Source organism: Salvelinus sp. IW2-2015, linkage group LG2, assembly GCF_002910315.2.
Source record: "Salvelinus sp. IW2-2015 linkage group LG2, ASM291031v2, whole genome shotgun sequence".
Taxonomy (NCBI): Eukaryota; Metazoa; Chordata; class Actinopteri; order Salmoniformes; family Salmonidae; genus Salvelinus; species Salvelinus sp. IW2-2015.
In genome coordinates, this window is record NC_036839.1 from 8,632,940 (window position 1) to 8,648,900 (window position 15,961).

Below are 15,961 nucleotides of genomic sequence, written 5' to 3' on the forward strand. Positions count from 1 at the left end.
CTGTGCTAGCAAAACAGTCCTTTGGCATAGCATCCGCCAAAGTTTGCCTACATTTTGCCTGCATTAAATTCCCCGGCCACTAGGAGCACCACTTCTGGATGATCATTTTCTTGTTTGCTTATGGCCTAATACTGCTCGTTGAGTGCGGTCTTAGTGCCAGCATCGTTTGTGGAGGTAAATAGGCGTCTACGAAAAATATAGGTAYTGTGGTCTACAGCGTATCATGAGTTACTCTACCTCAGATGAGCAATACCTTGAGACTTCCTTAATATTAGAGCTTGCGCACCAGCTCTTATTGACAAATAGACACACGCCCCCACCCCTCGTCTTACCAGACGTAGCTGTTCTGTCCTGCCGATGCACGGAAAACCCAGCCAACTGTATATTTTCCGTGTCGTCGTTCAGCCATGACTCGGTGAAACATAAGATATTACAGTTTTTAATGTTCCGTTGGTAGGATAGTCTCGAATGGAGATCATCCAGTTTATTCTCCAGTGATTGCACATTGGCCAATAGAACTGATGGTAGGGGCGGGTTACCCATTCGCCAACGAGTTCTCACAAGGCATCCCAATCTCCGCCCCCCCTGTATTTTCGTCTTAACGCGAATGACGGGGATTTGGGCCTGGTCTCAGAGAAGCAGTATATCCTTCGCGTCAAACTCATTAAAGAAAAACATCGTTGTCCAGTTCGAGCAACAATATGTACAAAATAAGTTACAAACACAAAAAATAACACAGTTGGTTTGGAGCCCGTTAAACTGTAGCCATCCCCTCCAGCGCCATTCTATTCATTGGTGCCCTAGGAGGCTCATTACACACACACAGAAGGTCAAAGGGCATAGCCTGGCCTCTACCTCATTCTACATTTCCAATCTGTTACCTACCTCTCCGTCAATCACATCACTCATATCCATTGATGGATTGTTGGATGTCCCTCACTTAACCTTTCTTTCTCTTGCTCTCATCTTCTCTCTTTGTCTCTCATCTATTCGCTTTCCCTCTTTCTTGCCTCACTCTCTGTCTCTAGTCCTCTAATTAATTTGCCCTCTCTCATTATCTTCCCCTCTCTTTCTCACACTCTAACACTCTCTGCTTTTCAGGGTGTGGGCCTCTCGGTCCATGGGCGGTTTCGGGTGGCCACTGAGAAGACGATGTTCGCCATGCCAGAGACGGCAATCGGTAAGACGATGCACTGGCATCCGCCCCTTTCTTCCCCCGAGGTCCGTGTTTGGCTCATGTTGTTGCGAGTGTGTTGCCTTGCTTTGCACGGTCGCTCCAGTGCATTAATAATAAATGGGCCGTGCGGACTTGAGCATCATCATCATCATCATCATCATCAGCCAGATATGAACAGGCCAACAGGCTGTTCTGTAGCTGTTTCTCTGCAGTTATGTAAACATGAGAAAATGATTTGACCATCTCATACCACCAAGCAGCATATTTCCTCAGTTATATGGTCACACTTCAGGTGACAAAGTAATTAGTTGGTTATTAAGTTATACAATTATTGCATCTGAGCTCCTAGTGTGTGCGGCTTTTCTTTTTCAAGTGACAAAGTAATTGGTAGCAAAAAAATCTTAACACCTAGCAAATTATGCAATAGCTTCTTACCTGTTTAACTCTGAGGTCAAAATCTGTCTTATTTTCTCAAACTACAGTAAGTATCCGTATCTAAAGTCTGAATATAAATCTAAGTGCACAAATTGATTTGGCTATATCAGTCTTATTATTTTAAGTGTTTATGGGGATCTTGGGAACTATAGGAAAATACTGTTTTATGTGGAAACTGACAATATAAAGTTATGCCGTGTGATAGAGGGTATGCAGATTATCACCTAGTGGGTACTACTTGCGATGGAAGGAAGGAATGCTCGCCACGTGGCCAACCGCAAATCAAACGGTCGTTAAAATGCTTGAGGCCAGTCTCACACAGAGCCTCAGTGTCGATCATTGGTCTCGGACAGTCACTCATACCCGCTTGCACTTTGTGCCATGTTGCCAGGTGTGAGGTTGCCCAGAAACTGTTCCACTAGGCATAATGGACACCTTACACTCTACCTTACCGTCTCGATTGTCGAAGATGGGCCACTTTTCCTGAGACGATCGATTGTAAATGCACAATAGAAAGCTTTCATGGCACCACATGTGATAATGTGTCCCAGATCATTTCGGGAGTTTCATTTCTTCTCTGTTATGTTTTGATGATTTTATCGCACCATACTGATGCCATAGTGGCTCTCTTATACTGTACAAAGATGAATAGCACAGTCATCGACGGAGGACGTTCTGAATCGATCCAGATGCTTTGCTGTGTGGCAGGTTTTGTACTAGCCTGTAATTATCGGTGTGGTTTGCTGTGAAAGGGGTCATCTTGTATATCGACGCAGTAGTAATGGGCCATAGAGATGCTTAATGTCTGAAATGGTACTCTTCTTCTATGGTTAATGAGCCTCCACTCTTACGTTTGCTCGTCTTATCTCAGGGTTTCAGTTCTGGTGGTTGTCCACTCCATGCAAGCAAGTTGGAATTTGTTTKTTTTTGTAACCCTCACCGTCTGTACACATGCTATAGGGCATTTGTCCCAAAATCTCTAAATAATCTTCTCAAACTTTTTGAGGGCCATATATTGAACCCAGCGCATGTTCCTGAATCAAATTGAAATGTCTTTGTTTTGGACTGTGACCGTTTTGTATATTGTCAATTATTCTGAAGGATGGTGTGTGCTAGGTCTTTATCAATCACCTCAAAGGTCGGGCGATATTACAATAGCATTGTCTGTTGACGATGATTGACAGCCATCGTCGATGGTGACAACATCTTGATGTTGCAAGACGATGGCTTAGCCTATTTGAACTCGAGTCTCGCAGCGCACGGCAGAACAGCACACAAGTGACTTTCCGAGTAATTTGCCTATTCCTATTTACTAGAGCCTATTTCAATAAATATGTCATATAGCCTACAGAGCGCAAGAGGGGAATGTAGGCCAGACCGAGTGGAGAATTCTACCAAAGCAGCGCAAAATGTCCAGTCAGAAAATATTGTTTTTCTCTTTCTGTCAGTGCATGGGCATTTGGCTATAATCTAAATTTATATATATATATATATAATGGACACCAATGCAGCCGTTTTTATCTCAATATCAAATCATTTCTGGGTAACAGTTAAGTACCTTAATGTGATTGTTTTCAATTAAAATTGTCTAAAAGAGCAATTTCTCWAGCAAGAACTTTGCTTGGACTGTCTGAGTGGGGAGGGGAAAATGGAAAATMAGCTATTATAGACCCCTTTTTGTGTTTACAACCGTTGTCGCACAAGGACGATGCGTGCAAGTTGGTTGCAGAACAAGGTGGAGTTCTTTAAAGAACGGCAGCAAAAAAAGCCTTGATTTACATTTTGCTTAGGAGTGCATATCACATTCCTTTTGGATCATATAATGTTTGTGTCATTATCTAAAATCAACTGTGTTATACTTAGAGCACTTTACACCAGTAAAATGGCTCTTTGGCTAGCTTTTGCTATAGGCAAAAAACTTTTTCTTTGCTAAGATCACAACCAATATATCTCAGCGACTGTTGAAGCAAYAATCAGAACATCATTGTAAGTGTATGAGGACCCCAAAAAAAGTGATTTAGTTTAATGTAATAAAAACGTACATGTTGAATGGGCTTCAGATGGCAATGGATTTCTTACTGTCGTGGGTGTCAGTGTTTTCTTACTGCCGCCAAGAGTCGCATGCACCTATACGTGATGTCAATGTGTCGTTTATTGCCAGAGGTTTACTTTCTTATTGTTCTATTAATTATTTTCAAACCGCTGTTACCCTAAAGGGTCATTATCATTTTCAAATTGTCATAGTATTATTCCAACCTCATAGTGTATAAAAATATATAAAACATCGGGAAATCGTGTTTTTGACTGCACTTATTCCCTTCTCTCCATGCGATAGGCTACAGTATGAATATGACTTAAGGATACACTTTATTGATGGCTTTCTCCAGATCAAACAATGAATGTCATTTTTTATTTGAGTAGCCTAGAAACGTAAGGTAGCCAGAGGACTAATTAATGAGAAAGAACAGACGATGTCAATAGCCTATAGAAAAATCAAATGACACGTTTTTAATCAACAAATGATCCATGCGCGCCGGGAAAATCCCTCCATGCAAGGTTGAAACCAAATGGCCAATAACCTTTGTGATTACTTTTTGTGCAAAGGAAGGAAGCGAGGTCTCCTCCTTCACCTATGTTTATCATGGCCAAAAAGCAACAACAAAAAAATCTGGAATTTTAGATACAGACTGTTTAGATTTTGTGGCTGTGGAATGTAGTGGAAACTGCTTATCCTTCACACACAAGCTTCAAAATCACTGCACCATTTTTAGCATTGCCTTCACCCAATCCCGATTCCTCCAAATAATCAACGCCGAAAACCCAAAACCAGAAACTACTGCTGCTCGTAACCTATTATAGCTCAGTGACTCGTAATCACATAATTCTACTTGAGCCTTGACAGATTCTCAACGTTTCATCTGTCCATGAGAATCAGTCCACGAGAGATTAGAAGACTGTCCAACCCATAATGCAGGCCTATCATCTAGCTCACTATGGTAACACAGCCCGTTACTCATCAGTCACTMCTCCAGAAAGGAATATTAGAAAAGATTTGCCATTGCCTGCACTTAGCCTCTGCCCAGGCTTTCAACAACATTATCTTTTGTCATGATTCATTCAGTTGCATTCAATTTCGTTTTATAGCCCAACTGTCGTTTTAGCGGAGGACAAAGGWTGACATCGCCCAACCCTACTACACCCAAACACATCCTCTTTTTCAAGGACACTTGCATACAAAATACACATCCTGAGATGCACATATAGTCTCTCTCTCTCACACTCGCACTCTCACTCTCACACAGTTAACAGTCTCTCTCTTGCGAACACACACAAAAGGACACGTCCGTGTGCTGGTTGAGCTGTCTCAATGATTACTTTCCTGACTGCTCCACCTGAGCGGTGTGGTGTCCTTCACTGCAGAGAGGCTGTCTCCCACTGGAGATGGGACTGTCTCTGGAAGTTCTCTGATCTCTCGCTGTGTGTGCATCAAGGTCGATCAGTTCGTCTATCTTTTTCTGAGAGATGGAGCAGTCATTGTCAGTTATGACTCTGAAAGTGATGGATTGTTTCCAAGGGTCTCATTGTTTTCCGGATAGGCTACCCCTGAAGTAAAGCCTTAAGTTTTTCATAGACGAAAAACACTACATATTTTGTCGTTTTTGAACACATGGCATGTGCCCTGGGACTGGCAAGACCGCAGAGGAAAAATAACAATCAGGATAATCATTAAATTGCGCATACTGAGACCTGTGCGTGCGTGACTGGACAGTACAGACCAGCTATTAGCAGAGACAGCTTCTCGGGCGGCGTTAGACTTTATCTAGAACCGAGGGACTAATCCTCTTTTGGGCTGCCTGGCTTTCTACCCTGCTGCTTGGTCACACTTCTCTGGTTCAGATTCACAAGCTGCAATGCATTTCTCTTCACTTCAGCCTCTACCTCTACAGTGGAAGGGCCAAAGTTTAAAGCTACAGCTCAAGTTTAAATTCTCAGAACTGAATTCAGTTTTTTTGGACACTTTCTCTTTCATTTGAATGCTAAAGCCAATGGTAGGCCAACACTGCTTCCATCCGCTTGGAAAGTTTTTCTTTGATGTTATAGTGAAAGGAACTTTAAGAACAGGGCCTTCAGGGATTTCCCTGAAGGAATAATTTCCCCTTACCTAAGGGCGTTGCATAGAGCCCCTCAAACGTTTTCCTTAGGTYAAGGCACAGAGTTTCTAAACCCAGAGACGCAACATTGTGAGACTTCTTGGAACGTTCCGGTGTTTTCTATTTTGTGCCACACTCTGCAGCATCTGCTGAAAAACTTTGGAAAGCAAAACAAATGATTTGGGGTGTTGGTATTTTGGTTTCTGCTGTTTTTTTGCTTGTTCGTACTGCTTGTTTGAGGCTCGTCTGTTGCTACATCGGCGCATTTTTTTGTCCGGATTTTGTCTAAGAAATCTGCCTAGCAACAACTAGTGGCGGGCTTGCAGGAAGATTTTCATGTGAGCATTGAAGTAACTTCCTGTTGCCCAATGGTCGGATTGACCAGATGATTGCTTGCATAATTGTAACAGGCTCTCAATGACTTTTTGTGATCACCCACTGATATTTGTGTAGTTTTAACCCCTTTTTCTCCCCAATTGGTAGTTACATTCTTGTCCCATCGCTGCAACTCGCATCGCTCCAACTATTGACTCGGGAGAGGTGAAGGTCGAGAACCATGCATCCCCCAAAACACGACCCTGCCAAGCCGCACTGCTTCTTGACAAACTGCTCGCTTAATCCGGAAGGCAGCCGCACCAATGTGTCGGAGGAAAGACTGTACAACTGCCAACCGAAGTCAGCGTGCATGCGCCCGGCTCGCTAGAGCGCGATGGGACAAGGACATCTCGGCCGGCCAAACCCTTGCCTAACCCGGACGATGCTTGGCCAATTGTGTGCCGCCTCATGGTTCTCCTAGTTGCGGTCGGCTGCGACACAGCCCGGGATTGGACCCGGGTCTGCCTTAGACCGCTGCGCCACTTGGGAGGCCCTATTTGTGTAGGTTTTTTATTGCAGAGTGAAAACTAAATGGACACTTGTCAGAACCTGGGAATGGGATGGAGGGGGGAAATGGGAGGGTAGAGCGAGATGACAAATTCAGACATGCTACTTTTCTACACTAAATGGGAGAGAGACCAATAGCTAGACTGTTATTTTACTTTTTAACTCAATACTATTGTTTTAAATTTTGAAAAGCAGTTTGTTTCTTTACCGGGCAAAGCAAAAATAGTTGGCTGGTGACTAGTGATTACGGGGAAGGAAGAGAGTTGCTTGTGCAATGTGTAGCCTCATGGTTTGGAGCTGCTTTGCTGCCTCAGCAAGATGGACAGCTTGAATTACCAAGTTTATCAAGACATTTTGCAGGAGAATGTAAAGCTATCTGTCCACCAATTGAAGTTCAACAGAAGTTGGGTGATGCAACAGGACAACGACCAAAAACACAGAAGTAAAWCAACAACAGAATGGCTTSAACAGAAGAAAATAKGCCTTCTGGAGTGGCCCAGTCAGTCCTGACCTCAACCCGATTGAGATGCTYRGGCATGACCTCAAGAGYGCYGTTCACACCAGACATCCCAAGAATATTGCTGAATTGAAACAGTTTTGTAAAGAGGAATGGTCCAAAATTCCTCCTGACCGTTGTGCAGGTCTGATCCGCAACTACAGAAAACGTTTGGTTGAGGTTATTCCTGCCAAAGGAGGGTCAACCAGTTACTAAATCCAAGGGTTCACATACTTTTCCCACCCTGCACTGTGAATGTTTACATGGTGTGTTCAATAAAGACATGAAAACGTATAATTGTTTGTGTGTTACTAGTTTAAGCAGACTGTGTTTGTCTATTGTTGTGATGAAGATCAGATAGAATTTTATGCAGAAGTCCAGGTAATTCCAAAGGYTTCACATACTTTTTCTTGCCACTGTATATGTTCGGCGTGGAGCCTGTCTTTCCACACTCATCACTTGCTTCGCCGCAGCTCACCAACTAATGTAGGCTGTCTGCCGGTGGAGCGCATCCTTCTCACTGCTATAGAACAGAACCCTCGCCACTCTGTGCACCCAATGCTGCTAATATTCGACTTATCATAGTAGCCTATTCAGTCCAAATGKAAATACAAGTCACAGAAAGGTGAGTCCCGGTCACCAATGGTCGAGTCCAAGTCATGAAAATCGGGACTCTAGTCTGAGTGCGGGACTGGAGTACTACAACACTGCTTTCGAGCACGTCAAGCTAACTTACAGCGTAATTAGCCAGCTAGCTTTGTAGCCATGGATTGTGCACCTTCCATCATTTAGCGAATTAGCTAGACAGCTATAGATCTAGCTAGCTGGTTGATGTTTTCCTTTTGCAACCAGGGCAGAGGAAAGCAACATTCACCTCCTAAAATGCTGTTTACATTCATATCAATACTGAATGAAGCACTTAATAAGGGACCTCATGGGCACCCTTAACTTTTTAGCTTAATTTAAGGGGGTAAAATCACCTTCATTTTTTGTGCAACTGACCTAAAGTTAAGGAAACTTTAAGGAAACTTTTGGACTGCAATGGTGGGATAAGGGGCAGGGGGTGGTGGTGGTGGTGGTGGTGGTGAGAGAAGAGGATATTACTAGGCCAATCATCTCAACTGAGTCATTGATTGAAAGGGTGGCTGGTGTCTTCGTAATCACTCTGCCCTGGTTGCAAAAGGTAAACATCAACCAGCTAGCTAGATCTATAGCTATCTAGCTACTTAGCTAAAAGTTAAGGAGACTTTAAGCGAACGGATGAGGGGGAAAATGTCACTTAAGATGTTTTAGGCAACCACGCCCAGGCCCTTATCCCACCATTGCAGTCCACTTGGCTGGTGTCTTCGTAATCACTTGTCCAATTATCCCGAAAGCAGTGACAAGGAAAGACTAACGATTTATCTCAGACACCCTCCAACACCCCCTCACACAATGCTTGCACCCACAAAGAAAGTGTCTTTCAAACATGGTTTAAGTGTGATCGGGYCTTGACGAAATGGCGCATCGTGAAGCATTTCAAACTTCATTTCTTCCTCCGTCTGAGACGTTCCGTAGAAAAGTTCAGATCCAATGTCCACTAGTGCTTCTCTGAATGCGTCATGCAGAGTGGGTGCTATAGAGCAAGTAGTCTCACTAGTCTTTCTGCACGTTGACCAGAAATTGAGAAGCACAAATGAATCAGTGATTTTGTTTTAACCTGTGAGAAACATTTATAATGGAACAGTCTTAATCCATTTTGACCAGAAATAAGAGCGAAACGGAAGCCAATTTTTAACACGGGTCTARACTTGCCCAGCTCAATTAAAATCTCATCACTTTGTGCCGTCGATCTGGGATTTCARTTGGACGTCCCCTCCCCCATCATCCACCGCCAGTACCTTAACCCCCTCCGCTATAGGATTAAGAGATTGTGTTTGTCTTTAACCCTCCCTGCCTTAGGCTTCAACAGGATTTATAATCTGGCATTTATGATATTACATGTTCAGTCCAGAATCAGGTCAGAGATTCTAATCCCTGACCCTACTCTCTTTCTCTCGCTCTCTTCCTCTCCCACTAGTGTCATCATGCCATGGAGAAACCAAGCTCGCTTTATATCTGCTCTGCTGTCGAACACGATTGCCGCGTTGCATAATTTAAMACGGGAATACTCAAATCCTTTACAATTTGAGACGTCCTTGAAATGTTTCCTAAATAACATGCAGATTACGGCAAGGATCTGAACAGTGACGGTTCCCCATCACCCGCTTTACCCCTCACCACAATTGAGCCTCCATTAGAGGTTTCTGGAAAGCAGTCTAATAAAGGGCCTGTTTGAGTCTCTTGTTCTGGTGGCRAACTAGCACCAGCTTGATTTCAGGTGCCTGTCCATGTATTGAAGTGGCTCAACTGAGAGKCGCTATTGTAGACACCATCTGTATCAAGGGAGGTTTGTCTGCTAGCGTTTTCATTACTGGGCGGTTGTCTTTCTGGGCCTCACAGCAACGACCCAGGACCTCGCTGAGAAGAATCTCTGGCCCTTTTGTCACTTGTGGGTGTAGGATCTGTGACTAGATTGACAGGTTCCACACTGCCCTTTCAACTTATTGTATTTACCAGAAATTGGGACAGAGCTTCCAATGTTGTGTACCAATGACATTTAATTTTTATTGCAACATATTTGCACCTGCTATTTGTACTGGGTTAATCAATAATTGACTGAAACATGTTTCCAACCACTCTCCCAACTAGATATGTTTCACTGCTTTGTTGTTTWWWWAAAATCTAATTTACAGCACCYTGACTTGATTTGTCTTGATTTGCCAGGACTGTTCCCTGATGTGGGCGGKGGCTACTTCCTGCCAAGGCTACAGGGGCAGCTGGGCCTCTTCCTGGCCCTGACGGGATTCCGCCTCAAAGGACGCGATGTTCAGAGAGCAGGAGTTGCCAGTCACTTTGTGGAGTCTCAAAAGGTACTGCTGGGCTAAGGGCTGYGGCTGGGAGGAGGGCGGGAGGTCAGGGCTTTAGTGGGGAACCGGGTGCTGAGTCAGTGGGTCCYTGGCCAACGTCTGCAGGTGCCAACAAACTCCTGGCACAAAATGGCTGCTCCTTTTTATAGCTGCCATGACACTGTTGGTGTGAGGCTATTATCAGTAGGGACTAGAGTTCATGTAGGACTACAACCTTGAACGGATGCAGGAGAGCAGCAGGGGWCAGATTTCCTGAATATAAAAACAARATTTTACCTGTGTGTAATACAAATAGCTGTAGCCCACACTGGGAAAATCATCTTGACCTGAGAGGGTTCCATTTTGGAGAGGTGAAAGTCTTGAATCATGAGTCAAAGTAAAGTCTTGTGGTCAAGATCAAGATGGATCATTCTCTTCCCTCTTTTTCCRCAGATTGCAGCCCTTGAGAAGGAGCTGGTGGACCTGAAAACTCCCTCCATTGAAGARGTCTCCAGAGTGTTGGACTCCTATCAGAAACGGGTAGGTTGCCTGGTTCCTGGCTCCTAACCAACTTTGTAGTATATTGTTTATCCTGAGGCTGCATTTATTTTAGCTGGGGATTATAATAAAGCAAATCTAAGGAAAACACTACCAAAGTTTACCAACACATTGCCTGCGATACATTGCCTGCATCAAAAACTCTCAAACATTTCTACTCTCCTTTCCGGGACAACTACAAGGCCCTCCCTTCAGCAGATCAGATCACATCTCCATTCTGCTCTTCCCTTCCTAAAGGCAGAAACTCAAACAGGAAGTACCCGTGGTAAGGTCTGTTCAACGCTGGTCTGACCAATCGGAATCCATGCTTCAAGATTTTTTGACTACGTAGACTGGGATATGTTCCGAGTTGCCTCTGAGAATAACATTGACGTATACACTGACACGGTGACYGAGTTCATCAGGAAGTGTATAGGAGATSTTGTTTCCACCTTGYCGATTTAAAACCTATCCAAACCAAAAACCGTGGATAGATTGCAGCATTCGCACAAACTGAAAGTGTAAACCACRSKATTWAACCACGGCAACTGGTCCCACGGTGACTGGGAATACGGTTTAGTACAAACAGTCCAGTTATTTCATCCGTAACATTAAACAAAACGTTAGTACAGAGACAAAGTGGAGTCGCAATTCAACGGCTCAGACACGAGACGTATGTGGCAGGGTCGACGGAGCATGCGCAGACCAGCTGGCTGGAGTGTTTACGGACATATTCAATCTCTCCCTATCCCAGTCTGCTGTCCCCACTTGRTTCAAGATGTACACCATTGTTCCTGTACCCAAGAAAGCGAAGGTAACTGAGCTAAATGACTATTGCGCTGTAGCACTCATGTCTGTCATCATGAAGTGCTTTGAGAGGCTAGTTAAGGATCATATCACCTCCACCTTACCCTCTTCCCTATACCCACTGCAATTTGCATACCACCCCTATAGAGCCATGGATGACGCAATCACTATCACACTGCACACTGCCCTATCCCATCTGAACAAGAGGAATACCTATGCTAGAATGCTGTTCATAGACCACAGCTCAGACTTCAACACCATAGTAACCTCCAAGCTCACCATAGTAACCATCCACATTAATGGTGCCACAGTGGACAAGATGAAAAGCTTCAAGTTCCTCTGCGTACCCATCACTGACAATCTGAAATGGTCCACCCACACAGACCGTGTGGTGAAGAAGGTGCAACAGCACCTCTTCAACCTCAGGCGGCTAAAGAAAATGTGACCCTCACWAATTTTTACAGATGCACCATTGAGAGAATCCTGTCGGGCTGTATCACCGCCTGGTACGGCAACTGCACCGTCAGCAATCGCACCGCACTCCACTGGAACACTGGTCACTTTAATAATGTTTACATACTGTTTTACCCACTTCATATGTATTCTAGTCATAGCCTATCCTACTTAACTAATGCTGTACATATACTATTCTATCCTACGTATTCTTCAGATATACTACATATTCTACATCTGTATACCGTCCATAATTTCTATACATTCCATATATACTGAATACATACATACGCACTCACTCTGACATTGCTTGTCCTTTTACTTCTTTCGATTCGTGTTTATTGTTAGATATTACTGCACTGTTGGAGCCAAGCACACAAGCATTTTGCGACCATTCAATTTGATTTGATTGCTTTTTTCCGTTTTGTGTAAATGTTCTGCTTCATACTAATTGGGTTGTTAGTCATATCTATGTAGGATCTACTGTGTGTGTGTGTGTGTGTGTGTGTGTGTGTGTGTGTATTATAAACTTGGACCTGCATTAAGCTGGTGGAGTTGAACACAACAATATGTGGGGCGTAGTGTTGTGCCAACTGGCCTGAGATTTCCCAAAGTGTAAATGGAATTAATTGGAAACGCCAACAATATCTGCATTGCCAGTCCTTAACATTGTAATACACTCCCAAGAGGAAGAATGTGAAAACGAGAAAGTGTGTGTGTATGTATGTGTTTAACTAGTATCCATGAATTCTGTCCACAGAGCAGTCTGGATGCAGAGAAGCCATTTGTCCTTGAGCAGCACATAGACTTGATTGATAAGTAAGTTCTCTGAATACCACAGCCTCCATTTTTTTCCCCCTAGGTGGTCTAACTGATGAAGCCATGAGCCACACAATTTAGAAACGAGTTGGGTGAGGGTCAGAGAAGTGTATACAGCTTTTAACTTGCTAGCTATAATACAGTATATTGGAGAACAAAGTCCCTTTGTAAACCTTTGTGAGCAGACTCCAGGAACAGATTGTATTAAAAACGAGTGCGGTGTCTCTAGTGTCTTCACGCTGATTAATGATTCCTGCCAACGCTGTCCTTGTTTTACCYCTGGCTTATGCACCTCTGCTTGTGTGCTCACACACACACATACACCCCGAGATGAAACCCAGCTCTTCGAAAGCATGGCTCCGTTACAGAGCGTAGCCATATTTATTGTAATAACACACTGGCAAGCCAGGTTGCGTTCCCTCCCATACCAAACAGATACAGAACATTTCCTTCGCACTAATTACTTTTCTCTGTGGTTTGCYATATGTGTCCATGTGTGACAGAGGCACACTCTGGCCTAGAGGACGTTGGGCCGTGGTGTAACCACAGCCCTTGGAGCAGTACATAAGCCTGAGTCATAGTAGGCCAACTGTTATTAGCATTAAACGCTTCTCTCTGTTAGTTGTCCTGTGGTAGCTTGACGCCAGTGTTCTTTAATCCTGGTTCTAGGTACCCGCAGGGTGTGCAGGCTTTTGTTCCAGCCCAGCTCTAAATGATGTTACACATGATTCATCTAATCAAGGGCTCGATAATTACCGGTGTCAGATGTTTTAGTACTGGGCTAGAACAAAAACCAGCACACCATGTGTGTTTCCAGGAACAGCATTGAAGCACACTGCAAAACAAACTGTTCTGTTACATTGAGCATTGGTGCCAATGATTTATATATACACTAGATGACTGATGGGGGGGGGGGGCTGTTTTGAAGCCACAGCACCTCCATCTTGGCACTCCTCCACCGTTGTAAAAAAAATATATATATTTCGGAAGCTAGAGAAATGCATTTATAGATGTAAAAAAAAAAATGTTACCAAATGTATTCTATTACAGACCCCTTAATGCATGCTTTTAAATTGTGAGCTAAACGTCAAAATATAAAATGAAACAATATAACATTTTCTTAAAGCATATATTTTTTTAAAGTACTAATGTTACTTTCCCCACATCAACAACAAATGCTTAAATACTGTAGAATTCCATTAATTCCTATGGAGGACTGTTTCATCTGAGGAGTGCCAGTATAGCTGACCGGTGGCTTCAAAGCCTCTCATTGGCCAATACATAGCATCAGCAATCCAGGGTTTATAACATCATTGATTGGTGCACTGCTAACAGTTGGGCGCCTGCAGCACAGAGAGAGAGAGAGAGCGCTTCCTTTTGAGCTGAGAAAGAGATCGCCCCTAGTCGCTATTTATATGCCCTCTTATCGAGTACACCCTTCATTTTCACTTATCATCATCACTGGCCCTGTCTACCGTATGTGTTTGTTATGAAACGCTGTTGTGTAATGTAGGCTATTTTTGACACTTGTCCTTGGCTGTTTGCTGTTTTACTGACACACATACTCCTTCTGTCTCTCAGAGGATGATTGATGTGATGTGTAACTAGACAATTAAGGCCCTGGTGGATGTCAATCCCACCTGCACACTAGGTATTATAACATTGGTCTCGTGCCAAGAAAGTGCATATTTCATTAAAAMAGTTTTTTCAGTGAGTAGTTGCATTGCTTTAAACATTTTGCACATAATGAAATTAAAGAGTGACCCCAACACATTCAGGTGCCCGACATACGCTAGGTTAGTGTTTTCCCAACTTTAGTCCTCGAGTACCCCCAACAGCAAACCTTTTAGTTATAGCCCTGGACAACACACACCTGATTTAACTTGTTAGCAATTGAGGTTATTCTTTAATAACACAGACCCCAAAGCAAATCAGGGGGAGAAAATAGATTTATTTGAGCAGGACAAATCATAGGTGCTATGCTGAAAATTAGATGTTCGGTCTTCCCTGTCCTTCAGTTTTTTCTCCACAGAACAAAGGACAGGATGTCACTTATAACCCCCCCCACCATAGCCTGGGTTTAACAAATCAGAAGTCCTTGCAGGACAACTTGGCCAATGGTCAAATAACAAGTATCCCATTGATCGTTWATCCTAGTCCTCTCATCCCCTGCGTTGTGTATTTATCTTCCAAATATTATTACAAACTTGTCATCTAATCAGGTGAGTTTGTCAGGGGCAACAACAAAAATCTATCAAATTGTATTTGTCACAAGCTTTGTAAACAACAGGCGTYGACTAACAGTGAAATTATTACATACAGGTCCTTTTCCAACAATGCAGAGTTGAAGATAAAATATAAGTAGTGACACGAGGAATAAATACACAGTGAATAACAAAAACAAGTAAAATAACGTGGCTATATACAAGTAGTACCAGTACTGAGTCTATGTGCAGGGATACGAGGTAATTGAGGTAGCCATGTACATGTACACTACATGACCAAAAGTATGTGGACACCTGCTCMTCGAACGTCTCATTACAAAATCATTGGCATTAAACTAGATGCTGGAACATTGCTGCGGGGACTTGCTTCCATTCAGCCACGATTATTAGTGATGTCGGGTACTGATGTTMGSCGATTTAGGCTTGGCTCGCAGTCAGCGTTATAATTCATCCCAAAGGTGTTTGATAGGGTTGAGGTCAGGGCTCTGTGCTGTCCAGTCAAGTTCTTCCGCACCAATCTCGATAAACCATTTGTGACCCGTTTCAGGAAACTAGGCGTATGTCGCGGGTCACTACCTCACAGGAGAGCCGTTTGCAGGTGAACTTTTTTATTTTTTATCAAAATGATTTTTTTTGCAGAAGTGCCTTCTCAAACATGTGAACTTTCATGTGCCTTAATAACAAACTTGTATGCCATCTGTAAATACGAATACAATTGTTAAATTACAAGCCTAGTTGGTTTAGCCACAGAAAAAGTCTGCAACCTTCCCACTAGCCATGATTAGCTGCGATAATGAGTGGGCTGGACATGCCGAGAGATGAGTTTGGATTCGTCTGCCGTATAACAAGCTTCTGTCCATTTGAGCTGGTCAGTATGTGTAGGTAATCCTGTCTAATGCGGGTTTACATTATTATTTTTTATTCTGTAGTAAAACTGCAGAAGTGTTTCTCTCCAKTTTCTGGAGGACCGAATTTTGAAATCAGTGGAATTCGAGTATGATCGCTAAGTAGATGGGAGGCAAACATGGCATCCGACAGGAGACGCGTCCATC

The 15,961-nt window shown here is 43.3% G+C and overlaps 1 protein-coding gene across 2 annotated transcripts in view; it reads left to right on the plus strand.

Annotated features, from left to right (window-relative positions):
- The window catches only part of hibch (3-hydroxyisobutyryl-CoA hydrolase), a 52,178-nt gene that overhangs the window by 28,716 nt on the left and 7,501 nt on the right, over positions 1 to 15,961 (plus strand). For both annotated transcript variants that reach the window (XM_024001274.2, XM_024001284.2), the window contains exons 7-10: positions 1,102 to 1,180; positions 9,947 to 10,092; positions 10,522 to 10,608; positions 12,626 to 12,684. In XM_024001274.2, coding sequence (XP_023857042.1) covers positions 1,102 to 1,180; positions 9,947 to 10,092; positions 10,522 to 10,608; positions 12,626 to 12,684 — 371 coding nt within the window. The remainder of the gene's footprint in view (positions 1 to 1,101; positions 1,181 to 9,946; positions 10,093 to 10,521; positions 10,609 to 12,625; positions 12,685 to 15,961) is intronic.